The 26,816-nt window shown below is 45.0% G+C and overlaps 1 protein-coding gene across 1 annotated transcript; it reads right to left on the bottom strand.

Annotated features, from left to right (window-relative positions):
* WLS (Wnt ligand secretion mediator) lies at positions 1–26,816 on the bottom strand. Its single transcript, XM_040406801.1, has 12 exons — positions 26,605–26,816; positions 15,111–15,386; positions 13,938–14,062; positions 11,161–11,322; positions 9,070–9,206; positions 8,804–8,972; positions 8,627–8,724; positions 8,421–8,484; positions 5,039–5,182; positions 4,353–4,436; positions 3,291–3,444; positions 1–493 (listed from the first exon to the last, which is right to left on the bottom strand). The coding sequence occupies exons 1-12, from the start codon at positions 26,708–26,710 to the stop codon at positions 384–386; spliced, it is 1,629 nt and encodes a 542-aa protein (XP_040262735.1). The 5' UTR covers positions 26,711–26,816; the 3' UTR covers positions 1–383.

The following is a 26,816-nucleotide window of genomic DNA, read 5'->3' as shown; positions in this document are numbered from 1 at the left end:
TTACAAAAAGAACCTCATTTTATTGCTTATTGGATATTGCTTTATGAACACGAGGCAGTTTACACTTGTGAGTATTGTTCCCAGGGAATTGCACCTTCATTAAAAAAAGAAAAAGAGCAAAATGCAATACCGGGGGCCTGATGGAGAAATTCAGCAGCAACAAAAATAAAAGTAGTAGTATATCCACCAGTGTAAGGGAGCGCTCTCCACCGACTTTATATAATACAGATTTATTTAAAAAAAAGGCTACATTACAATAAATGTTCTGCCTCTAACCGAGAAATCCAGCTATAAATAAGGGAGGCTATCGTATGCAACATTTTAATAGTGGGATACGGAAACTAAGAGGTCTACATTGAGCCCACCCCAACGACACGAGGGGGTTACTCCTGGGCCTCTTTGCCGGCCAGCCGGTACAGTTCTGTTGGTCCGTCTGCGTGCGTGATGGTCGTGGTCAACTGTAGCTCCTCCGCGCTGTTCATACCGGTTCCACCTGCAGTTAGAAGAGACAGCATTAAGCAATTATTAACCCCTTAAGGACGTAGCCCTATTTCAGTGGGAACACCCACTTCCTCCTTCAGTATGGAGCCGGGAGCATGCAGCGACGGGGCTGTGAAACACGGAACATCTTATGAGGAATTGAATTTAGGTTATACCTTTGGTTGCCTGATGGCTACAGGGACTGGATGATTGACTTCAGGGCTTTCTGGCTTTGAGTCGATGCCTGCCTATCCTTTGGGTCCATGCCTTGCTGGCTGCCTGTGAGCTTGGGCGGCCTGGGGGTAAAAACTGACGGACTGTGTGGCAGGGTGACTGATTTCATATACCCGTGACCTGCCGTGTCTGAGGTGCTGCCATGGCTGGATGTTGTTTACCTTGGCGACTATGCATGCATGGGGAACTAGTTCTGTGGCTATGCCTGGTGGACAATTTCACGTTTACTGGTCTACAGAAAGCAGAGGCCTAAAATGCTCCTGGTGGGGAGTGAAAATACGGGCTGGACTATATAGTGTTTGGATGGCCTACAGGAGGTATGGTGCACCTACAAAGCCCTACTAGTCTCCTTTTTTGGAGTAAGAAGATGGGCTGGACTATATAGTCTAGGTGGCCTACAGGAGGTATGGTGCACCAGCAAAACCCTATAAATACATGCTGCCAATCTGGAAGTCCCTGGAGGGTCGGTGGTTGTGTGCTGGGCTCCTTCGTGCGGTAGTTCTGGCGGTTTGAAGGGTCCAAGGGGCTCTTTAGACCTCTTGCAGCAAATCCGTGGGCACCTCTGGAGGGATGGATGCCACGTACGGGTTCCATCATGGTTGCCAGATTGGAGATTTTGGCGTCTGAAGTACTTCTAGTAGAAGTAACAGAAAGAAAAGAGGGCCCTCCAGCAGATCTTGGATCTAAGCATCTATTTTGCAATGTAATCTGCACCAAAGGAATCAGTGGGGGTTCAGCAGACATCTTCAGTTTTGATCACCCTGCGTCATCATGTACGTTTCTAAAATGTTTTGTTTAATTTGTTGTTATTTTGATAAGCACTTGATGAGAAACCCACATCGGATTTCTTTTATAAAATTATGCCTGGTTTAAAAAGTCTAAGTTTTTAAAGTTCCTAGGTTTTAGGATGGTTCTTGATCGGACTTTAGTTCAGACCTCTCGTTAGCCTTCAGTTCCCTCTACTTGCTTCTGGGTCTTTTTAGCATGGAATACTTTAAGCGCTGTCCCTCCCGAGGGTTGTTTTATTCCTCTGCTATTTGCCACTTTTCAGACGAGCGAGCGTCACGCTGCCGACTCGCAGCGCCGAGTATAAGACCGCTCCCGTCCTGAACTTCCGGCACTGCTGAGGTCGCGTAGCATTATACAGATTTATGATGCCATGTAACCTTTAGACCCCTTTCACACGGGCGAGTATTCCGCGCGTGACGTGAACTCGCGCGGGTTTGCCGCAATGCACCCGGACAAAATCCGTGAAAGAGGCCTTACAGTTCTGTAATGTATTGGATAACACTGACAGCACTATGTCAGTTATACAATACACTTCAGATCTCTAAGGGTTACATAGCATCATAAATCAATATAATGCCATGCGACCCCGGCAGTGCTGGGAGGTCAGGACAGGTGCTGCGCTGCGAGTCTGGAGCGTGACACTCCCTCGTCTGAAAGCGGCCATTCAGTCTGTCTATGGTGCAGGGAAAAATGCTAGTTACACTTACCGGTAATTAGATTTTCCTGAACCCATGATAGCACCCCTCTAATTCCCTCCCTGGTGCTTGATAATAGTTTCCATCTTTCATATTTAAAAATGTATTATATTATTATTATTATTCTATAAAAAGAAGTTATAAGAATTGTATTTGTACGGCTCATACTGATCTACTCGGGAATAAGTGGTTGTTCCTTTTTAATTGCTCGAAGCTTCGATCCATCTCCCTCTCTATGGTGCCGTTATGGGTTCAGGAAAATCACATTACCGGTAAGTGTAATTATTTGTTGTGGGATGAGTTGTATTTGTATGATATCATTTCTGGGATATGGGGGGGGGGGGGACGACGGGCATCAATTTCTTCATGACTTATGCATGCAAAATAAACGCCGTTAGAGGTGCCGGCAACCTTCGGGCACTCTAACTGCTGTGAAACTACAACTCCCAACATGCACACTTGCTAGTCTGTTCTCAGAACGCAAAAAAAAAATGTGAAACGGAGGATTCTGGGAGTTGGTTTCAAAAATCAGCTGGAATCCCTGCTGTATGGATTAGAGCATGTACGTCTGCTGGACCCTTTTTCGCAAAACCCTGCAGCTCATCAGCAATCCACAGCACGCTGCACACAATTCTGCAAACGTCTCATCTATCCGTGCTCGCTACTGAAGCGCCATTCAGATGAATGAAGCAATTTTCAGTTGCACAAATGTCTAACAAATATAAGGAGTGTGAAACCCAGCCACAAGCAGCCTGAACGCTGGAGCCTTTCCGCTGCAGAATTGCATGTGAAAAATCTGCAGTATTAACAGCAGCAGCAGCGGAATTAGATATATATCTATATCATCTGTGCATTGGAAGAGTCTCCTCGTGAAGTAGTACAGATTTTGGGCATTTACTGGTGCCTGGCTCCTATGCAGATGCGAGTGTCTCCATAGTTACATTTTCACGAAACGGAAGGAGATTTTTACTCAGTCGCTTTATCAGTAAAAGGTTACAAGAGAGTGTTCACATTCTTTAGCCGCCTTAAAAAGCTAAAATGGCTTTCTTCGAGGGAATCAACTCTTATGCGACATTGAATTTCATTCCTTACTGTTTGTCTGGTCATCTCCATAGTTTTTGTGGGATGGCGCATACAGGAACATGAGTGCAAAGACGTACAGGTTCCACATCCCATAAATGCCGGTGAAGAAAGCGCTGTTCAGTTCAATGTTGTATTCGCCCCATTTCCAGTTACCCTCAGACACCTGGGAAGAAAAGTTTGGCGTTGTTAAAAAAGGGATGCACCAGGCTGAACTTCTGGTTGAGTGGACGCACCATTCCCACCTATGTGGTCCTCAAAGACTGAGGGATCCATTGGTGCCCATTTAGGTGCTCGGCCGAGGTTACAATGACCTTCCCTTCTCAGCGTGTGTGTTTAGAGCCGGTTATCCCCCATGTAGGGTTCTGGGTGGGTAATGAAAAACATTGCCTGGGACATGAAAATGCAGGCAGGCTGCCAGCTAGAAGACGCCCATGTACCAATTGGTGGGGACCAGTTACATGAGGTTTTGAAAGGCAATTTTCGCTAGGATATTCCCCCATTGTCTTATAGGTGTGGGACCCACACCTATAAAATAGAGAACGGAGCCCCGCAAGGCGGTGGCTGGAGGACTCTGGTCCGGCCACCACCAAGCTGGCTCCCCATGGAAGCGAATAGGAGCGCACTGCGCATGACTGGCCACCGCTCCCATTCACTTCCGTGGGCTTGGCAATTTTCGGCAGCCCCATAGAAAATGAATGGAGGGCGGCTGCGCATGCACAGTGCGCCCTCCTTCACTTGCGGGGCTCTGTTCTAGATATAGGTGCAAGTCCCAGTGGTGGGACCCGCACCTATAAGACAATGGCTGCATATCAGTCATGAGACAACCCCCTTTAACATAACCTTCAGCATTCCTCTCTGTACTACCTGCCACCATTCCCACCTTAGAGCGTCTGGTCCTGCACTAGCATCGCCCACCCCTAGCCCTATTTTGTTGACCGAGTAGAGCAGCTCTATGGTGGCTTTTGTAGCCATACAAAGCCTATGGCAGCTTGTTGTAATGCCAGGTACACATTAACTGTATGACCCAAAACTTGATGTAATATGGGTGACAATGTGATCAAAAACAGTTACCTGTGTGGTAATAAAGAAGACGGTGGTCAGGGCGGCACAGGCCAGGGTGATGATCATCAGAAACTTGAACCTAAAAATCAGCCCCTATAAAAGAAAGCATAAAGAGAGAAAGCATAAAGAGAGACCACAAAAGAAAAAAAATCCAAGGCATTAGATGGCCAACCCAACCGGTGGCCAAGAAATGGGATGTGGGGGAAATAACATGGCAAGAGCAAGGAGGCCATCCACCATGAACCAGTCCATCGCATGTACAGAGTCTTTCAGCAGCTCATGGTGAGCAGAGGTTTTATGTGGTGGTCACCATTAGCATTTGTCCATGGCCTGGCCAGTTACAGATTTTTACTGGCCCCAGGATACAAGTGCCATCTCATATGGATGTGCCAGACATCTTTAGTTATGTGATGACCAGGAGATATTCTTACCATGCAGTTTGGCTCCATATGATTTCAGGTCAAACTCATATACACAGTCCGCTGTTGATTCCAACTTCTGGCCAATGTGTGTTTGCTTTGGGTGTGTAGAAGAACGGCCTAAGGTTACTTGAGGATAATTCTGCATTGCATCGAACCACAAAAGTTGTGCCTGAATTCTCAGGCTGCACGTCCTGTTTCTCTCTGGAGGTTTTGTACTTATTTGCCCCCCCCGCACCCCCAGGTTGACCCTCAGAGCCACCTAACGTCATTTACCTCGTAATGCAGCCTCCGGGCCTTGTTCATCGCTGGTAAACTAGATTGTTTCCCGCTGATGTTCTTGAAGACTTGATACACCATAAAACACAGAAATAAGAAGTACAGACAGGCGCAGATCCCAGCCACTATAATGAAAGCCATCTGAGAACGGCCATTAAGGAAAAGGTTGGGTAAATGACGAATGGAGTCTTCTACACAGATGTCCTGACTCACAGAACCCAGGACCTGAATAGCTTGAGGCAAGACTTAAAAGTCTGAGGTTTCGGAGGATGGCAACTGGGTCTTCAATCCTCTTCCTAAACCTACAACCGATTCCAGATGTAGTATCCATTCCCTATTTAGTCAGCCAATTCCCTGAAACCATGACAAACAGCAATTACTCCATAAATCTGTTTGGATTGCACAGCCTGAAAAGTCCAAGATGTACATGTGCAGTACCCCAGAGCAGGGGGTGCTTGCAAACTGTTCAGTGCTGGTAATGTATGGAAGTGACAGGGTTAATCAACCCCTTGCAGAGTCCAGAGAGTTCCAGCAAGGAGAGCAAGCAACTCAATGAGCTCTATTTCTCACAGGACTGGACTAAAGCTACAGAGACTCACATCTCTGGATGATCTACAGGAAGGAACAAAGATGAGAAGGTTCAAAAACCTGCATGGTCTACAGAAAGCAGAGGCCTAAAATGCTCCTGGTGGGGAGTGAAAATATGGGTGAATATATTGTTTGGATGGCCTACAGAAGATATGGTGCACCAACAAAGCCCTATAAGTCCCCTTTTTGGGAGTAAGAAGATGGGCTGGACTATATAGTCTAGGTGGCCTACAGGAGGTATGGTGCACCAGCAAAACCCTATAAATACACGCTGCCGATCTGGAAGTCCCAGGGAGTCCCTGGAGGGTCGGTGGTTGTCTGCTGGGCTCCTTCGTGCGGTAGTTCTGGCTGTGTGGACCCTAGGAGGTCTGAAGGGTCCAAGGGGCTCTTTAGACCTCTTGCAGCAAGCAACTCAATGAGCTCTATTCCTCACAGGACTGGACTAAAGCTACAGGAGACTCACATCTCTGGATGATCTACAGGAAGGAACAAAGATAAGAATGGCCGAGTGTTGACGTCAGTAAGGTATTCTGCTACCTAAGCTATTTAGATTACTGCACTGAGGGGGAATACTGTTAAGACACCCTTCACACTTGGACACGACTTGGCCGGTTGGGTCTTAAACAAAAAAAAAAAACTGTACCCCTCAGTTGCAAATATAGGCACAATTGCAAAAGTGAGATGGTCAGCCATAGAGTCTGCAGTAGGACACTTTAAGTACAATAATTTCCACCCTTGCTCAAATCCATACAAAACCATCTGGAGAGATTTGTACTGTAGATTGTGGTAACTTTCTGCCATCGTGGGATGGCCTGGTTTTCGGATTCCTACACCACACCCTGGCTTGCATCCAAACACCGAACAAAAGGTACCCCAACTACCATTAATAGCGATGTTAGTGATCATCTTGCAGTGTAATACTGCCGCCAATTGCCCGATGAATGAGCTCGTTCATCAGGCAATTGTGGTTTTTAAAGCACGCTTAAAAATAGTTTGCGGGTGGCAGGTCGTGCTGTCCAATTAAGATCTGCCGGTGGAGGAGATCGCTGCATGCAATAGCACCAGTCTCCTCCACTAGCGAGCAGGCGATTGCTGGGAGGGAAAACTTTTCTGCCGACAATTGCTTGCACAGTCAGCCTGTGTAATACAGGCTTGAGCCACTGAAGGACCGCTGATGCAGTCTTACCTCCAATGAAAATCAAAGTTTTGGGCATGTTCAAATACAGAGTAAGGTCTTGGTCCATATTGCGGTCTGCAAACCACAGACCGTCAAAATATGGATACCTTCCATGTGCAATCTGCATTTCTCCCACTCCCATCGCTAGAAAGGGCCATTCTTGTCTGCAATACAGACATTAGGAGACGTTCTATAATTTGTGGAAAGGACATACGGATGTGGACAGCACATGGACGACAGCAGTGCACACTTTTATTTGTTTTGCAGACCCACAGAAATGAACGGTCCGTGTAAGATCCTCAAAAGAATGCGGATCGGACACATGTCGTAAGCATGATGTCTTCTACCTCTCACCCCCAACATCTGCCACATCCCCACACACATTAGATGGTCAGCCGCTTCTGGATAGACTGATGATTATACTGTATAATGTGCAGGGGTGAGGCAAGTTCAGAGAGGAGGACGAGAGTTCATTTTGGAGATAATACAACCGGATCCTTTCTGGATGGATGCAAACGTTCCATTTCCTATTGCACAAAGCTACAGGACGCTCAGGGGAACAGAATGGCTTCCGAGTGCGCCAATGCAAAAATCTGTATAAAAGACCCCCATACGCATTAGGCGATGTCAGCTAAACCCACCGAACAGATTATATGATGTGCATGGGGAATCTTTTAATTGTCCCTCCACTCCACCTGCCCTTCCAAAAATAGGAAAATAATAAAATTCTAAGTGCCCTTTTATACGGCGTGGGGTGTCTTCCGGCCCCCTATAACTAACCACGCTGGATTTATCCTCATTACCAGGGGCCCCCCTTCCTCAGTGCCCTGACGCTTGAGAACCTGACATGAAATCCATGTTCCTGCATGTGCGATGAACGGGAATCAATTATTAAACACATTTATCACACTCGTATGAATGGAGCTGGAGACTTATCTCTGCTGATGCTCCCCGGAGCCGAGGAGAAATGTCCACAAGCCTCCGGTGAAGCTTCACGGGATAGAATTGTTTTATTAACCCCTTAAAAACTAGAGAGAATTTTATAAAATCGGGACTTTCAAAGCAAAAGAAAAAAATTTACATGATGGCCTCTAGGCAATGAACGGACGCAGCAACAAAGCAAAATCAGGCGAACGCCCCTGGTGATCCAGGTAAAGGTGCCCTATACTTCTCAAGATCAGGATGGAGAAAATGGCAACAGGGTCACAGTGGTCCCCAAAGGACCTACATATAACTGGAGCGGTCCCTGGATGGACTTTTGGCTGGTTAGGCCAGTGTGAAAGTTGCCTATAGAACATACACAAGCTTCATGATGAATACTGATGCTGGACAGCAGATCAGACTGATTGCTCAGTCATCAACCTGCGGCCCTCCAGCTGTTGCAAAACTACAACTCCCAGCATGCCCGAACAGCCTACAGCAGGGCATTGTGGGAGTTGTAGTTTTACAACAGCTAGAGGGCCGCAGGTTGAGCATGCCTGAGATCTTTGGATCCATGCGAGGTGCAGGGCTGGGTCTAGCTCTATTAGAGATTTTCATGTGTATTTGATTTCCGATTTTCATTTAGATTAATTATGGGATAATCCATTTAGGCTAAAGATGTAAAAAGGATACAGCAAGCTCCGCTCCTACATCTGTGGTCCAAATGCTGTAAAATGGGTTCTTCAGCTGGACTCCCCTGAGGGAAAGAAAGCAACGCAACGAATTAAGGAGCTTGAAAGGTCTTTGAATGGTTGTTAAACTCCCCTTCCCCACCCAAGACCATCATGGATGAGCTGACCAGTCCCTCAGTCACATCATAACCAGTAAGGAACCATTACCTTTCACACATATCAAATATGAAGAGACAGCAGGAGCCAAAGGCAATGGGGACAACTTGCTTCCAATAGATGGAGATGCGATTCCTTTCAGACTGGTCCTAAACAGAGAAGGACACAGCGCGTCATGCACCCAACCAAAAACAAGGAAGGTTAACTAACCTCAACAACTAACCCTACCATCATGTGTTCCCCGCAGAAGATAATCCAGAAGGACAGCAGCATCACATAGAAAAGGCCTTGGCGGATATCTCCAAACAGCAGCATCCAAGTCCAATTGAATCCAATGGAGAACCATTCAACGGGAATGTTTATGAAGGTCATGGAGATGCCCAGTGCAAAGATAATCCTACGGAAACCATCACAAGGTACCATTTTAGCCAACAGAGGCAGGAATATCCATATGACAGCCCACACACGCCCAGCAGCAACGCAAGTGGCCTTACTTTTCCAGCAGGACTGGGGGCCGAGTCATCATGGTTATTCTCCTCCAGTACCAGATCATGATAATTAAGATGCTCGGGGTCAAGAAAGTCTTCATAGCAAACCACACTTTTGTAAAGCCTCCATTCTGGAAGATGACCTGGAGACAAAGGGACAAAAAAAAAAAAAAAAAAAAAAAGGTCACATGTAGAAATCTAATGCAAAATATATGCTTTTAAAAATTAGATTGATGAAAAAGGGGTGGCAGTTTGTCGGTTACAGGACTACTGATTATAATGAGGACTTCAAAAAAATAAAATAAAAAAATCACAAGGGACCAAATACTGATATACAGCAAAATAGGAAAGAGGACCAGCCTCATCTCTGCTGGCCCGCCAATATGGCCACTGTTGACTGGCCTTCCCACCAAAGATAGAATATTGAGTAGATATGCCAGTCAGATTTGTTGGTGGTTTGGCCTTTGAGATGCCCACATTCCCATAAATTTTGGTGCCTGAACATAAACCTCTTTAATAAATTATATGAAAGTCTGATCTTAAAAACACATTTTCACATTTTATTATATAATTTTGAAAATTGCAGATTTTTTGTTGTTGTTGCATACAAGGCTCTCTAGCATAGACATTATATGCAGACTACCGGCAACCGCCACTAGAGGGAGCTTATTGCATACAGTCTCCTCATCTGGTTCTGCATGCAGTGAGCTCCCTCTAGTGGCGGGTACAGGGAGCCAACATGTACTCCTTTAGATTGATGGGGATTTGGAGCTGCGTAGCCTTACAGTAAAGAAAAAGGTATTAAGATATGAATTAGCACTGTATGCAAAATGGATTTAAAAAAGGGAACAAAAAAACAACCCAAAATGATTCTCAAGGATGGAAAGGGGGCTTTCCGAGATTTTGATACCCTTAGGATAGATCAGTGTCTGATAAGTGGAAATCTGAATCCTGACAACCCAACCGATCAGCTGTATGAAGGATGCGCTCCAAGAACGCTTAGGCCTCCTCCAGGGCGAGTGATGTTTATGGTCTAGGTGCAAGTCATTCCCATTCAAGTGAATGGGGCCGAGCTGCGATACCAAGCACACGCGCTAGCCAATGGAGGACGCCATGATAGGTAGGCTGCAGCACTCAGAGCTCCAGTCTGCACCGCTGCTTCTTCAAACAGCTGATCAGCAGGGGTGCCGGGTGTCGGACCCCCGCCTATCTGACATTGGATTACCTATCCGGAGGATAGTTCATGAAATCAAATGCCTAGAAAGCAAAAATATGCAGGGAAATCCCTGTTTCAGCAAATAAGGCTGAGGCTACACAGCAACTTTGGCCATGACACGCAAGTTGCTTCGGGATGGCAGTTGCAAAAAAAAATAAAAAATCCCACCCTGATGGATTTCTTGCGACTGTCGGTCAAGGCTACTTGCAGGTCACAAAGCGACCTCATTCACCTAAATTAGTTGATATATTTACTGCAGCAATTTCTCAGGGCCCATGCAAACTGCAGATCCACAAAATCCTTCTGCATTTTCTTGGGGACCCATTGACTTCAGACCAAAATAGGACATGTTCATCCATTTAGCAAATTACGGAACAAAAGTTTACAAAATAGAAAATACACACGGATTTCCATGCGTTTCTGCACCATAAACCGCATGCACTACAAAAATGCTGAAGTTAAATTTTTTAACTTACTTTTTTTGGGGTGGTCCTATTGAATTACAGCAATTGGACTTCTTGAAAACCATGAATTATTACCCCTTTTACCCCTACCCCAAACTCCCAATGCTAGTGATCTAAAGCAGAATAAGCAGAGGTAGGCCGATACGTCGTGCAGTGTAATCTGGTTATTGGACTGCGTATTGGGACCAGGTGAAGCTTTAGCATGGAGGTACAATAGCGCCCTCTGTGGGCAAGGTGGCAAAATATTTTGCTTGTGTTCACGCGGTAGACTGAAATCACTCAGCTCTAAAAGGATGCTTACGCTCCGCATAATGAGCAGAGCGGGAGGAATGGCTTCCATGTCCGCTCATTTTTCAGTCTAATTATCCTTTAAAAGCTCAGAGCAGAATTCATTTAGGGTATTGAAGGATTTCTCACCACTAAATGCAGGTCGTTTATCTCTCCGATGTTCACATTTATCTTCTTCTCCTCGTTAACGGGAATTCTGATGTTCACCAGGTAATATTTATGCGCCACGGTCCCCAGCTCCATGAGGGGCAGGACATCGCATTCATAGTACCGGCCCTGATTGTCAGCGGTCTGCACCAGAAGAAAACAAGTTATGGAAGGAGAACAAAGCAAGATATTGCAAAAACTACAACTCCCACCAGGACTATGTCCTGACACCCTTTGGCTGCCAGGGTGTGCTTGGTGCTGTAGTTTCACAACTGCTGGAGAGATGCAGATTGGAGGCCATGGATCTAGAGAGACTCGGACATTAAACTCTGTTGAATGCAGTCTGGAATCAAACATCTTGGGCTGGGAAAGCTTGACTTTCAAATTGTTAGTTGATAGGACGTCCCTTAAAATTCAGCAGAACTTGGCAAAGATTTGCAGATCTATCCCACTGCCTTATATTAAAGGCTATGGACATTTTTTTTATTATTGCATTCTACTCATTTTTGACTAAAATAGAAAAACGAATGTTTTTTCCAATTTGTCTTGATTAAACACTTTTTCAGCCATTTCCCTGTAGCAGACAGCTTCTATACAATTTCAGAGTAGCAGGCTTTCTGTCGAGTCTGTCACCTGACAGCTCATGTGAAGCCTTTCTCTGAACTCCTAACAGCTCATAAACACTCATTATTGCTCAATTATTAAACTGATATTTAAGGCATGGTCACCGCCAGTTCTGTGAGAAGGTCAGGCAGACGTTCTTCTCTACCTCTTGTATGATGTTCTTTGTTTTGGTTTCACTTTCTCATCTCCTTTCCTTCTCCTAGGTGTCACCTATTTTGACAAATCGTCTCCCTTTATATTCCCTCCCATACTGCCTCACTTTGCGGTTTATACTACTTCCTGGATGAAGTGTTCACTGCTGGAGGCTGCTTTTGCTGTTTGCTCAGATAAGTCCTTTACTTTATTGTGTTTCCTTTCTGGCTTGATTCTAGGTGACCCTGACTCCGTCCGTATTAAGTGCAGGGAGCCGGTGGTAGTGTCCCCTCACTATTAGGGTTTTCAGGTGTCACACAGACTTAGGTACATGGGCATGCAATAGTCTACCGTTGAGACCCTTGCATGGGCATAGCAGTCAGGGAGAGCTCTTAGGGTTTTATAGGGCTCACCTATAGGTTCCTTAGTTTGGGATCAAGCCAGTCGCTCGTTTATTTATAAGTTCCAGCTATCTGCAAACTTCACCCGTGACAGGCATATTCCTATCAGTTTAACAATGAGTGTTTATGAGCTGTCAGGAGTTCAGAGAAAGGCTTCACATTAGCTGTCAGTTGACAGACTCAACAGAAAGCCTGCTACTCTGGAATTGCATAGAAGCTGCTAGCTATACTGGGAAAATGGCAGAAAATATGTAATAAAAACTGGGGGGAAAAAATGAGTACAACAATAATAAAATTACCCACAAAAGGTTTTGATAGAGTTTAAAATAATTACAAAACAAAAAGAACAATATAAAAAAAAGGCAAATTCTGAACGGCCTTACTCCCCATGTAATAGTATAGACCAGGTGTCGGCAACCCGCGGCTCCGGAGCCGCATGCGGCTCTTTTGAACCTTTGCCGCGGCTCCAGCAAATCCCCCCCAGGCCAGCGGCAGTGTGTGTGCGGCGGCGGCTGGGCAGGCACTGTGCGGCGGCGGCTGGGCAGGCACTGTGCGGCGGCGGCTGGGCAGGCACTGTGCGGCGGCGGCTGGGCAGGCACTGTGCGGCGGCGGCTGGGCAGGCACTGTGCGGCGGCGGCTGGGCAGGCACTGAGATGAGCGCTTCCATTGTGGAAGCGAAGCGCTCATCTCCATAGTGATCTGTTTGTATCGCAGTCCTCAGGACAGCGATACGAACAGAAGGCTGTGCGGAGAAGCAGGGCAGGGAGGTGTCCCTTTCCTGTTCCTCTGATAGGCTGCCGGCACTACTAGGCCGGCAGCCTATCAGAGGCCGGCATAGATGACGTCATCGCGCCGCCTGAGCCGTACAGCGCTGGAGTCGAGACACAGGCCGGATGAGGCCTGCATCGCTCCAAAGAGGTAAGTATAAGTGTTAATTTTTTTTATTTAAATATTTTAATTAGCTATTAATTTGCAAAAATATATTTTACATTGTTAAGTGAAAAAGTCCTTTTTTCTTCAGATTGACAGCTGACTCTACGATCCTGTATATAGCATTAAGGTAAGAAACAAGATATGCAGTGTTATATTTGTTTTAAATGTCGCAATGGTTTTGCGGCTCCCAGTTTTTTTTTCCCCCCTTCGGAAACGGGTCCAAGTGGCTCTTTATGTCTTAAAGGTTGCAGACCCCTGGTATAGACCTAGGACAACCCCACTGGGTGGTAACCTGTGGCCAAAACACACTACTTGTCTGCAGTCCTGTCATTCCTATGTCACTGCCCCAGTTCCCTGCCGCTTCCCGTCTCCGCCAGATTGCAAGTAGCTCAGTCCTGTCCCATGACCAGTCATTGGCCTCAGTAGTCACATGTGATAGAACAGGTTACCATCATTGGCGTTGTCTGCTCCTAGGCCGGACAGTTTTGCATAAAAAAATAAATAAATCCTGTTTAGACCTACATGTCTCCATGGTAACAGACTAAAACCAAAGCCTGTGTGTAGTCAGAGCCATTTCGTTTGACCCCACTTCTTGCTAACGCTACAGATTTTAACCCTTTCTTGAAGAATACGGTCCAACACAACCACAATAGGCTCCAGAAATATCACCTTCGCAACTGGGAACGTGCACTGAAGTTTTCTCTGCTCTACAGAATGTGCCAGCTCAGTCCACGGATCATTTAACTCGTCACGGTACGCCACGGACACATTAAGAGTCACCACTGCATTGTCCTCTGAAAGGAAGCACAGGCAAAGTCAGGGAAAGAATAAGAAGAATAAAAATCAGCCCTTGGTTATAAAAGGAGAACGGTGCCGTTCACTGACAGCAGGCAGAGATCTTGGGAACGGTGAGGCATCCAAACACAAATGATATTAGAAAGTTGCAGAACATTTTAATACATAAAGCTTTATGGAGTCAGACTTTTTTTTTTCTGTCTGCAACACGAACAACAAACCTGAGAAGGCGGCTCAAAAATTCCAGCGTTGAGCGGCGGTATTTTTGTTGGCGTTTATCCAGAATAAGTCAGACCCTGCATTTACTGCCGCTCCAGTGAACCAGTCATGTCAGATGAGGCAGCATTCTATTTAAAGATGTTACTTCTCTAATCATGGCCGCCAAACAATGCAGGACGGAGGCGGGAGCCTTAAATGACTAAGACCCTGCATTCTGCTTTACCCGCAGAGAGAGATTTCCAAATTATGACACAGGATGGAAGGAAAGGGGGGGGGGGGGGGGGGGGGGCGGATGATGCAAATTTGATATTCATTAGCCTGGGAAAGACGGTTAATTTTTATGGTATCTGTAACGGTGGCCGAATTGGCCGACACCTAGCACCCCCAGAAATACGTAACTAAAGGCGGGACCAATGTCCACGGTGAGCTAGGTATATATATGTTCTATGGTCGTCAACCCAAACGTTAAGGAAGGCAGGGGCTCACTTCCACGCTAGAAGTTTATAAATGAATGGCCAGCAGTCTGCAATAAAAGGTCCAGATGGGTGTTACCAGTTACAGTCTGACACTGGCATCACTGATTGTGGATACACCCCCAACTAGCACCCAACTGGACCTTCATTGCAATCTGCTGGCAATAAATTCATAACTTCTAGCAGGGATAACAGAGGAATGGCGCAACATAGAGTCATAAGAACAGATGCTCTCGAATTATTATATGGGGAATGCACAGACATGTCAGGAGAGGGGACAGGTCCTCTTTAAATGCATGCACCAGGGGAGGGCACAGAGCACAGCATCGTCACATAGACCAATGGCAGGACTTACCAATGTAGTTATTTAGCTTGAAGGCAATGTCCATCTGTAGGATGATGAGCATGAACTGGAACCAAGGACTCATCTCTTGGCCATAGTGTGGGATGTGCGTAGAGAACACAATGTCGTTGGCTTCGATAAGCCTGCTGGCCGCCTCCTCGAAGCCTTGGATGCTGTCGCAGCGATCCTTCCCCCATGGAAGCAGCCACTTGGGGGCGCTATGATAACCTTTCCGTACATCAAAACACTTCACAGCGAGGATGTTGACAAAGCTTGTCGGCTTTGGAGCTGGAAAGAACAAAATAATGGATTAGATCAGCAGATGTAATAGCCACGGTGGACGCAATGGGAAATGTGGCAGAAAAAAAATAATCACCAGCAGGGGGCATCCCACTACGGGTTTTACGTTTGCAGACCACGCAGCAGAAGGACGGCAGAGCTGGTTGCACCGATTTGACTCACGTACCAAGTGACCGACGTGAAACAAACACTTTGCACGGTTCCTATAGCAGCGACAAACGTGCTAAAAGGTTTTTGTAGTGTGATGGATGAGAGCGTCTCCCGGGGATGGAGGAATCGCTGAGCTCCGAGGCTCATAGCCGGCCTTTGGCTCTGGAGGGGCTTCCATGAGGATAGCCTGTTCTTTGTATATCGGTGATGTGATCCCTCCCGGTATAGCTGTAAGAGCAGGGTCCGTCTATACCTCCCCCTGATATAAAGCTGGCACTACCCCGAGGAACATGTCCATGGGCAAAACCTGTGCAGAGGTGCATCATGTATAAAGCGTGCGCTTCACAGTACCGTCAGCGATACCAAGTCAGACCAGGTGGAAGGGTTAAATTGTATTTTTCTTTTCTTTTTGTTTAGCGGAATAGAGTGTTTTTTTGCAAAACTGTAATAATCTCGGTTTTTTGGCTTCATGCACTGATCCCCTTTTTTGCGGATTGCACGCAGACCCGTTCAATTCTATGGATATACAAAAAGCAAATGGACAGCGCCAGTGGTCATCCACGTCCGTGTGTCCGTTCTATAAAATGGTAGAAAGTGTCCGAATCGCAGACGACCATAGTCATTTCCAGTGATGGCAGTGATAGAAATGCAGAATGCACACGGATGGTTTCCGTATTTTGTGGTTTACGGTTGGCAGCACAGACACGGTCGGGTGCACAAGCCCGCAGTATGTCACTAACCATAAACCTGAGACCAGATCTGATCCACGGGAATTTAAAAAAAATAAATCAAAGTTACTGCAGGAGGAACCGACCGCGCGTACTCCAGCCTGAGGATTGATGGACTTTTCTCAATTTTTGGGTCCTTTAAATGTCCGGGACAAACCGTTCTCCCGAAGGTTTAGCTTGCAATCCGGTCAGGACGCATTTAATAGGCAGACGGCACCAAAACCAGACTTGTTCAGAGTCTCAGTCTCTTACTGTCCACAGCAATTAACTCCTGGATGTCAAGTGCACAGATCTGGTGTCAGAATCATCCGCCCCAATAAGGGCAGCCTGCTTCATGCTCAATTACCCCCTCCTGCGTAAGAGCGGCACATCCAGCACAATGGGGATCGCTTCATTACACCAGCCAGCCGTATGGGAGAAATAAACAGGTCCGCTTCACTTACAGAGCGGGAAGCCCAGTTATCCGGTGAACTCACGCAGCGTAGAGAACAATACACTATACATGGAGACTTCTAATTGCTGTTGACTGATCCAGCTACAGTCTACATCGTTATTCTAATCATGGCTTGTGTTAGGGATTGTCCAAGTATCTATTTATTTAACAAAATCACAGAAATATAGTGGCCAATATGGGGGAACTGCTCAGACCCCAAACACTGTAGCGCGTTTCTCATTGGGGGGAGCAGTCCCACCGCATGTGGACCGCAGCAAACGACCATCCCCAGCAAAAAAAATACGTACAATGGAGGATGCCGGCGCGGTCCACATGCACCACAAAGGCATCCTACACAAAACGGAGCATTGTGCGGATGAAAATATAATTATATAAATCACAGGAAAAAAATGCACCAAACAGATATAGCATATCCGTTTGGTGCATTTTTTTCTGTGAGTTATATATTTTTATTTATTTTTTAAAGTACTTACCTCTTCAGTTTCCTGTCGATCCAGCACCACATCGTTATGTTGTTGCCTTTTAAAAATACACCACAAAAATAAACAAATTCATTTCCTCTCCATTCACTGCTAGGGGAATTCAGAATACAGCCCAGTAATTAGGCCACTTTCACACTAGCGGCACGGACCTCCGTCGGGTGAACAGCCTGTCGGATCCGTCCTACCGCTAGTGACCGCGTGCCTCCGGACTGCAGCTCCGTCCCCACTGACTATAATGGGGGCGGAGTTCCGGCGAGAGGCTGCCGAAATAAAACTACTACATGTCCGACATTCGTTCCTCCGCCCCCATTATAGTCAATGGGGACGGAGCGGCAGTCCAGAGGCACACGGTCACTAGCGGCAGGACGGATCCGACAGGCTGTTTACCCGACGGGGGTCAGTGCCGCTAGTGTGAAAGTAGCCTTAACACACTGAAATATTTCAGAAGTCCTACAGCGGTGGATGGAAAGGACGCAAGAGAGGCACAGTGAGCCTTCCATTCACCACTATGGGACGTCCAAAAACAACCGAGCCAGCGCACTCAGCTATTTCGGAGGTCCTATAGCAGTAAATGGAGTTGGTTGCACAGGAAGAGCTTTCTCTCCATTCACTTGAGCACCCATTCTGGAGACAGGAAGAGGCCCAGAGGTGGGTCCTGCACCTAGTGACATTTTTGAGAAAAAAAAATTAAATAAAAACCTAGGTGAAACCACCGTAAGGGCCCTGCATGCAGCAAATCAGACCTCATTTTACATACAATTTACTGAGATTTTGCTGTATTAGGACGGACAAAAATCTTCAAGTTTTAGGAATGCTCAGGAAACTTTCTTCTGTCTCATTAATGCCATTTGATGAAGCCAATTCTGATGAAGCGCAGCTTTACTGCTCTGTACGTAGAACGTGTTCAGCTCCTGCCGCAGGGATGAGGTGCAGGTCTTGACATGTGCGCCAGGCCCAGGAAACAGGTCACTGCCTCGCTCCACGTGAAAGAGCATTCCACAAGGAAACTGGAATATCTTCACTTCAAACGAGACACAGACTCCGATCTAATGCATTGGAGATGTTAGAGCCATCATTCAGCAAGATCCACTGCAGTAAACATGAGGGATGAGTTATATAAGACATAACGTGTCCCTGCACGGAGGGGGCTGGGAATCACTTAGAGTCGCTTGTGTGGTTTCTGGAACAATCCTAGAATATACTGTATAGTAATACAGACGGTCCCGGGTGTGCCGAGAGAGAATGGAAAGGAGGACGCCAACTTTGAAAACGCCATAGTTTTTTTTTAGGTCAGTTTGCAAAGTATATAGAATGGAGGAGGTCTGCTCCTGCTTAATGTGGACGCTTTGTGAAAAGCAATATGGCCGCCGTTACAGCTCAAAAAAATAAAAATGTTGAAGGGGGTGTCATAAAAACAACCTTTTTCCAAGTGCCCGATTAGGGCATATGGATGCCATAGAGGGAAGTACCCGATTTTGTGCATAACTAATAACCAGAAAGTACGAGTGGCTCCAGCTCTGGCCCGCCCGATCAGTGACAGCCAGCCATCTCTGTATGCACAGAATGCCATCAAATCAGAGTCCTGCTACATAATTCAAGCTGTTCTGTGAAGGCCGCAGAGGTTTGTTATTGAACATTAGGGATTAAACAGCATCAGAAAAAACAAGGAACACACCAGACAGGTCAGGGATAAAGTTATGGACAAGTGTAAAGCAGGGTTAGGTTACATATATGATAAAAAATAAAATTAGATATATTTATTTCTCTCTATCTATATATCCCAAACTCTGAGCATCTCCTGGAGCTCTGTTCAATTCATCATCTGAAAATGGAAGCAGTATGCCACAACTGCAAACCTACCAAGACATGGCCGTCCACCTAAACTGACAGCCCAGGCACGGGGAGCACTCTAAAACACTGGTCTTAATGACATCATGTGTGTGGCGGAAAACTGCACATCACCCTGAACACACCATCCCCACAGTGAAACATGGTGGTGGGGAGTGCGTTAAAAAATTTGCTGTGGGGCCCAGTCAATTGTAGTTATGCCACTGAATGCACAACACTTTCCAGATTTTTATTTATTAAAAACTGGGAAAACCATGTATCATTTTATTTTCATTTCACACATACTGGCTACTTTGTGTTGGTATCTCAAATAAAATACATTTTAGTTTTTGGGTGAAAGGTAAAAAACAAATATATATATATCCAATGGGTATGAATACTTTTTCCAAGTCACTATATAATGTTGAGCTTCTCCTGCTCTATAACCTACTGATGCAATTGCATTGTATTTTGTGGTGACAGGTCCTCTAAGGCTCGCAGCTCCTTTTTCAGCATTCACAGACATGTACTCATGCTTCCTCTAGGCCAACCAGACAGAAAAATGCGGCTAAACACAGACTTTCTGTAACGTGCTTCCCCTACGTACAAATATATAACTACTACAATACTGCTCCCCAACTACTACACAGCTGCGTTTTGCTGTACGGTTTTGGAGGTCCGTCACAGGACTGCAGCATTTTCAATGAGGACAAAGCTGAACGAACGTGAACAGAGTGCGTCAGAAATCTCTGTTCTGTTGAGTTCCCCTGACGCACACAAAAGCTTTTTGTGCGACTGCGCAAGACGGATCCGGTATGAAACACAATGTAAGGGCTTGTCCACACGACTGTGAGCTTCCTATGCCCGTGGACTGCAAATTGCAGACCACACATGCACCGACCATGGGGCAGCCGCAAGCTCATTGCAGACCCATTCACTTGAATGGGTCTGCGATCTGTCCGTTCTGCAAAAAGATAGAGCAAGTTCATCTTTTTGCGGTGCGTAAGCACAGAACGGAACACCACAGAAGCACACATTGTTTTGTCCATTTCGGAGGTAATACAACCAGATCCGTTGTATTATTGACCAGATGGATCCAGCAATAGCGCAGATGTGACACTAGCCCAATACTGCCTCCTATGTACAAGAATATAACTAGTATAATACTGCTCCTATGTACAAGAATATAACTAGTATAATACTGCTCCTATGTACAAGAATATAACTAGTATAATACTGCTCCTATGTACAAGAATATAACTAGTATAATACTGCTCCTATGTACAAGAATATAACTAGTATAATACTGCCTCCTATGTACAAGAATATAACTAGTATAATACTGCCTCCTATGTACAAGAATATAACTACTATAATACTGCCTCCTATGTACAAGAATATAACTACTATAATACTGCTCCTATGTCCAAGAATATAACTACTATAATACTGCCTCCTATGTCCAAGAATATAACTACTATAATACTGCCTCCTATGTCCAAGAATATAACTACTATAATACTGCCTCCTATGTCCAAGAATATAACTACTATAATACTGCCTCCTATGTCCAAGAATATAACTACTATAATACTGCCTCCTATGTCCAAGAATATAACTACTATAATACTGCCTCCTATGTCCAAGAATATAACTACTATAATACTGCCTCCTATGTCCAAGAATATAACTACTATAATACTGCCTCCTATGTCCAAGAATATAACTACTATAATACTGCCTCCTATGTACAAGAATATAACTACTATAATACTGCCTCCTATGTACAAGAATATAACTACTATAATACTGCCTCCTATGTACAAGAATATAACTACTATAATACTGCCTCCTATGTACAAGAATATAACTACTATAATACTGCCTCCTATGTACAAGAATATAACTACTATAATACTGCCTCCTATGTACAAGAATATAACTACTATAATACTGCTCCTTATGTACAAGAATATAACTACTATAATACTGCTCCTATGTACAAGAATATAACTACTATAATACTGCTCCTATGTACAGGAATATAACTACTATAATACTGCCTCCTATGTACAAGAATATAACTACTATAATAGTCTCCTATGTACAGGAATATAACTACTATAATACTGCTTCTATGTACAAAAATATAACTACTATAATACTGCTCCTATATACAAGAATATAACTACTATAATACTGCTCCTATGTACAAGAATATAACTAATATAATACTGCTCCTATGTACAAGAATATAACTACTATAATAGTCTCCTATGTGCAAGAATATAACTACTATAATACTGCTCCTATGTACAGGAATATAACTACTATAATACTGCCTCCTATGTACAAGAATATAACTACTATAATACTGCTCCTATGTACAAGAATATAACTGCTATAATACTGCCTCCTATGTACAAGAATATAACTACTATAATAGTCTCCTATGTACAGGAATATAACTACTATAATACTGCTCCTATGTACAGGAATATAACTACTATAATACTGCCTCCTATGTACAGGAATATAACTACTATAATACTGCCTCATATATAGAAATATTCTGCCCTGAATGAAGCTTACACTATATGTGTCCCTTTTCACCTCTTATTTTACTTTAGTAAAGTTTCCAGTAAACTGCTTTTTGTTCCCCTTATGGGGGGGGGGGGGGGGTCACTGCTACTGGTTTTAATTCTTCTTTCTGCCTCAGACATTGAATGCGGCTTTAGTGTTAGGAACCCATCTTACAGAGATCACCTCGACGTGTGGCAGACAGGCCCAAATAATTTTGTACAAAATGTATTTGCCAAGCATCTCTAACTTACATAATAAGCATAAGAATAGTTTTTTGTACTTTATTTGGTTTGCAGAGAGCGGTTTCATTGTATTGTTTTACTTTGTGTTTTCAGCCACAGCAACGTGCCCCTGCGCATTGGGATGTGCTGACTGCCCCCCCCCCCCTTTTTTTCCCTTTGCAGTTTGTAATGGAATGCGGCTTCCCTCATTTTTTCCTGGACTGTTCTGAGAAGAGAGAGTTAGTGAAGAACACTTCATCCTAGAAACAACCCCAGGTATCCAGCGCCCCAGAACCTGCCCAGCGTCCGCTGCCTCTCCTGCCCTCATCCTCTTGGCGTCAATCCTGATACAAATGAACTTCAATTCTGCATTCTCTTTCCAAAATCCATCTCCACTGCTGCCGATGCCAACCAACCAGAAAGAGACTGAAGTCGGCAGATACAAAAGAGGTTTATGTAACATACAAGCCAAGATTCACTAGTAGGAATATATATATATATATATATATTTGGGGTCACCTAAAATGCAATGAAACGGTCTTAGTCCTCATTCTTTTGCACACATTGTGTTGCTGTGTCACCAAGACCCCTCACTTTTCAGTGCAACGGGTGAACGTTTTTGAAGTTTCACATTTTTGAAGAACATTAACCACCAGTACAAAATGGAGCCAAAAATATCAAAAACAAAAGAGGCAGCTGGAATGGGACTGACAAGGTGGCCAGCAGGGAACGCAGATACAGGCAGATTAGGAGTATAGGCCCAGATGTAGCAATTCAGTTGTGCCAAGATCAGTTTACAGCATTTTTGGCGCTTCTAGTTCTAGCAGCCTCCACTGCACCTTGCATGTTGAAGCTGACACAAAGTAAACCAACCGATGGGCGGTATAAAGCTGGAGAAGTCTCTCGCCTGCACCAAATTTATCACCCGGCCGGAGCCCCTATGATGAATCTGGTGCACGCTCAGACTGTAGGTTTACTCTGTCTACAGTATTAATACATCTGTCCCATAGTTTACAAAATCCCTTTGCAGCTGTGATTTCATTGCTCGGCTTTAAACCTACAGCCTAGATGCATCTATTAATAACGGTACAGAGTGAATGGATCTGGGAGTTTAAACCAAATCTTGGATCCAGAGGGTTCTACACCTCACTAGATATTAGGGTGACCCGGCCACCCGGGACTCCATCCCAAGTTTTTGTATTAGACCAGTATGGTATAATAAAGGGAGGAAAGGATTCTGCAATATCACAGTCGTGATGCTGCACTCTACCGCACTGCTGTGTGCATGGACCCTGTACGGCACCGCATGCCGTTCCTATGCTGCATATTATCTCCAAAATGCACTGTATTTTTCACCTTTTGGGGAAGAAAACACCTGTTCGGGTACCTGCATACATTGCAGGATAAGCCTGGTTTTTCCATGCAGAGTCTCATGCAGAAAAACTGCAGCGTAGTGCAGCACCAGCAAAGAGTGGGACATTACACAAGTCTCATGCACACTTTGCATTTTTGTTCCGTGCAGAAACCGACCTGCTGTGCAGATTTTGAAGTCCTCAGCAAGTGAGTTCTTTGTGTGGATTTCACTTTTTTCAATGCAAGATGGAGATCTGGGGCAAAAACCACATCAAATCCGCAAATAACATGCAGTTTTTGGTGCAGAAACCCACACAGAATTTCTGCAAGATAGTGTGCAGGCAGCCCAGGGCCAGAGTCACACGTGGCTGATTAGCTGCGGATTTTCACGGGGGCAATTCTGCATCGTTGTAGGGTACTAGCGAAGTGGATGAGAATTTCAGAATTCTCATCCACACTCTGCATCCAAAACAAATTAAATTTATATATTTTTTTTTTTATTATTATTTTTTAAAAGGTCGAGTAAAAGGTGCCGCATCACAGATCTGCAATCCACACCATGTCAATTTATAGGGTGAAATCTGTTGTGCGTAATAAATGCATTACTATGCTGTGGAAACGCAGCAATATGAAAATCAGTTCCATTCACCTGATTGGCGCTTGCAGAAATCTATGCGCTTGGCACCAAAGCAACTCCATTCAGGTTATCGCAATTCATTTTCAGTCACAAGATTTTCTGCCACATGTGAAGGCGCCCCAATATAGAAAGCCGCAAGAAACATATTAAATCAGGAAGCACATGGAGGTGCAGCAGTCATCATATTATCAGTGCAACAAGGATCACAATACAACCATGTGCATGAGACCAAGAGGACAATTGCTGAACCCCAAGGCTGGTTTCCGGTCATCACATGGTCCATCACCATGGTAAAAGATCATGTGACGGACCATGTGATGACCGGAGTGACGTCACCACAGGTCCTTTTCCTGTACACAGCAAAGAAGAAGACAGAAGAGAAGCTGGGCTGCACGATCAAGTGGATTAAGGGGAGTTAAATTTTTTTATTTATTTTTTAACCCCTCCAGAGCTGTTGTACTATGCATTCTGTATTCAGAATGCTATTATTTTCCCTTATAACCATGTTATAAGAGAAAATAAAGATCGGGTCCCCATCCCGATCGTCACCTAGCAACCGTGCGTGCGGATGCTTGCGATTTCCACGCAGCCCCATTCACTTCTATGGGGCCTGCGTTGCGTGAAAAACGCACAAAATAGAGCATGCTGCGATTTTCACGCAACGCACAAGTGATGCGTGAAAATCACCGCTCATGTGAACAGCCCCATAGAAATGAATGGGTCCGGATTCAGTGCGGGTGCAATGCGTTCAACCCGCGCAGAAAACTCGCCCGTGTGAAAGGGGCCTAAAAGAAAAAAAGAAACACACATGCAGCAGAATTTTCTCTTTAGTCCAGAGCTACCTGGTGACGTGAAGATCACAATTAGAGATGAGCGAACTTCATATTTTGAAATTCGTTTACTGGTAAAAGCAGAATTGCATTATGGATTCCGTGACAATGGACCATAACGCAATTCTATGATGGAATGCCTTTAGAGGAATTCCCTCCATAGTGGAAACGGGACGGATCCGTTTTGCAGCCCATAGACCTCTATTATGACGGAATGAATAACAGAATGCCTCTAAAGGCATTCCGTTATAGTCCGTGGTAACGGAATCCATAGCGCAATTTTACTTTTACCAGTAAACGAAGCGCGAACGAATTTCATAAGCAGAAATTCACTCATCTCTAATCACAATGTTGCATTGCATTCACGATGCAATACACAACATGCTGCGACCTTGGCAAAGGGGCCAACACTTTTGGATCTTTGCCGGTCACAAGCTGCATGCAACTTTGCCACAAGGCACGTTGTGAGCGACTGCAGCAACCTGGCCGTGGTTTTTATGGCCAAGTCACAAAAATAGTGACGTGACGCAAGATGCACAAACATTCTGGGTAGTGCAACTTTTCTGAAACTTGCTGTCGCACAAGACATTGTCACTGTGTAGCCGCAGCTTTTAAGAAAGAAGAAAAAAAAAAAAAAAAAAAAGTTAATTTAGAAAATCATTTGTCGAAGTATAAGAATGTGTCTTTATGCAAAACAAAAAAGTACAATATAAAGATAACGTGAAGAAACATAGAAGTGGATTTCGCAAATGAGAAGCCAGAAATGCTCCGGATTCCTGCACCGCTGCCATGACGCGCTGAGCGCACACAAAAGACTGAGCTGTAACCTGGCGTGGAATGGGTTAAAAGAAGTTCACACTACAAAGTTCTAACAGGAGGGTTTTTTTTTTTTTTCTTCTTTCCATGTTCTAGCCTCAGGGACGGGCTAAATAATTTCCTGATTTCACATAATAAAACTTGCCAGCACAGAGAATGGGCTTCCTGTGTAAAGTGCAGTAATTGATACTGTTCTCCTTGAGATGAAGGCTGGGAGGACGTGGTTTGCCGAAGTAATTGAGGGCAACAATTAGGAAGCGAAGACTCGAAAAATAACTAAATATTAAAAAAAAAAAAATACCAAATTTTGTATTTATTTATTTTTTATTTCCCACAAGATGAATACATCTACATCGCCTCCATCTCTCCCTTTGTTGACCTCGAGCCCCTGAGATCCAGGCAGAGGTCCAACCCATTGAAATCTTTTTGAATCCCAAGTAAAATTTATTAGATGAATTTCCAAAAATTTCCCTCGCACGCTCGCAGTTGCTGCGACACTTAGGTGACGATCCGCACGAGTCGTGGATTTTTTAGCAGTTTGCCGACAAGTCACGACAGATTAGTGCTTTTTTTGGGACTAAAACACCAATTCGCGGCTGAAAAGATTTTTCTCTTTTCTTTTAAGTACAGCCATTTTGGATTTTTTCTTACAACGCAGATTTGAGAGATTTCCCAGGAGTCAGTTTCACTTTTAATACAAAATAAATAAATAAAACAAAACAAACTTTCAGAAGAAAGATACAATGTAGCCGTGTAAAGTCCTGGTGAAGCCTCTGAAGGGCTCAGACCTCCCTTCCTGGGGTGTAGAGCTTAAAACAAAGGCAGGTCAGGGTGGAGTTTGGGGAAAGAAGGGGGGGGGGGGGCTGTGTTTCCCTAATAAATTCAAAATGAACTTTCCGGGTTAACCCCTTAGGGTTTGGAAACTGCACGGAGTTCACCAAGTTTCATGAGTTGTGTAGGACCCTCTTCCCAATCCCCAGAAGTAGAGGGGGCACCGCTAACAGAAGCTGCTGCACCCCCGATAGTCATATAGGATAAAAGCTCAGCCCTGGGGGCCCCGGGGTGCAGGGAGCCAGCACAAGAGCGGCAGACACAAGGAGAAAAGTTTTGGAGCAGAGGACTCACCGATCAGCCCCCCGACCAGGAATGCCAGCACTTGGCAGACCAGCAGTAAGCCCCCCATCAGGCACAGCTTCTTGGTGCTCATGTTCTCTATGATGGCCCCCGCCATGGCTGCTCTCGGCGTCTAGATTCCTGGGGCGCCCGGACTCACACACCGCGCTCTGCAGCCTCCAGATTTATCAGCCGAGCTGCCGCAGCCTCCAGGTCACGTGACG

This window comes from Bufo bufo, chromosome 9 (genome assembly GCF_905171765.1).
Source record: "Bufo bufo chromosome 9, aBufBuf1.1, whole genome shotgun sequence".
NCBI lineage: Eukaryota > Metazoa > Chordata > Amphibia > Anura > Bufonidae > Bufo > Bufo bufo.
This window is presented reverse-complemented; position numbering and strand designations above follow the sequence as displayed.

What these genes read in the sequence shown, in the direction of transcription:
- WLS (XM_040406801.1), bottom strand. Translation starts at nt 26,710, where the DNA reads ATGGCGGGGGCCATCATAGAGAACATGAGCACCAAGAAGCTGTGCCTG. An exon ending in CAAGCTAAATAACTACATTG is followed by an intron (nt 14,063 to 15,110) that starts GTAAGTCCTGCC and finishes GCTTCCTTTCAG; the next exon opens with AGGACAATGCAGTGGTGACT. An exon ending in ATGTAGGAGCGGAGCTTGCT is followed by an intron (nt 5,183 to 8,420) that starts GTATCCTTTTTA and finishes GGCCGTTCTCAG; the next exon opens with ATGGCTTTCATTATAGTGGC.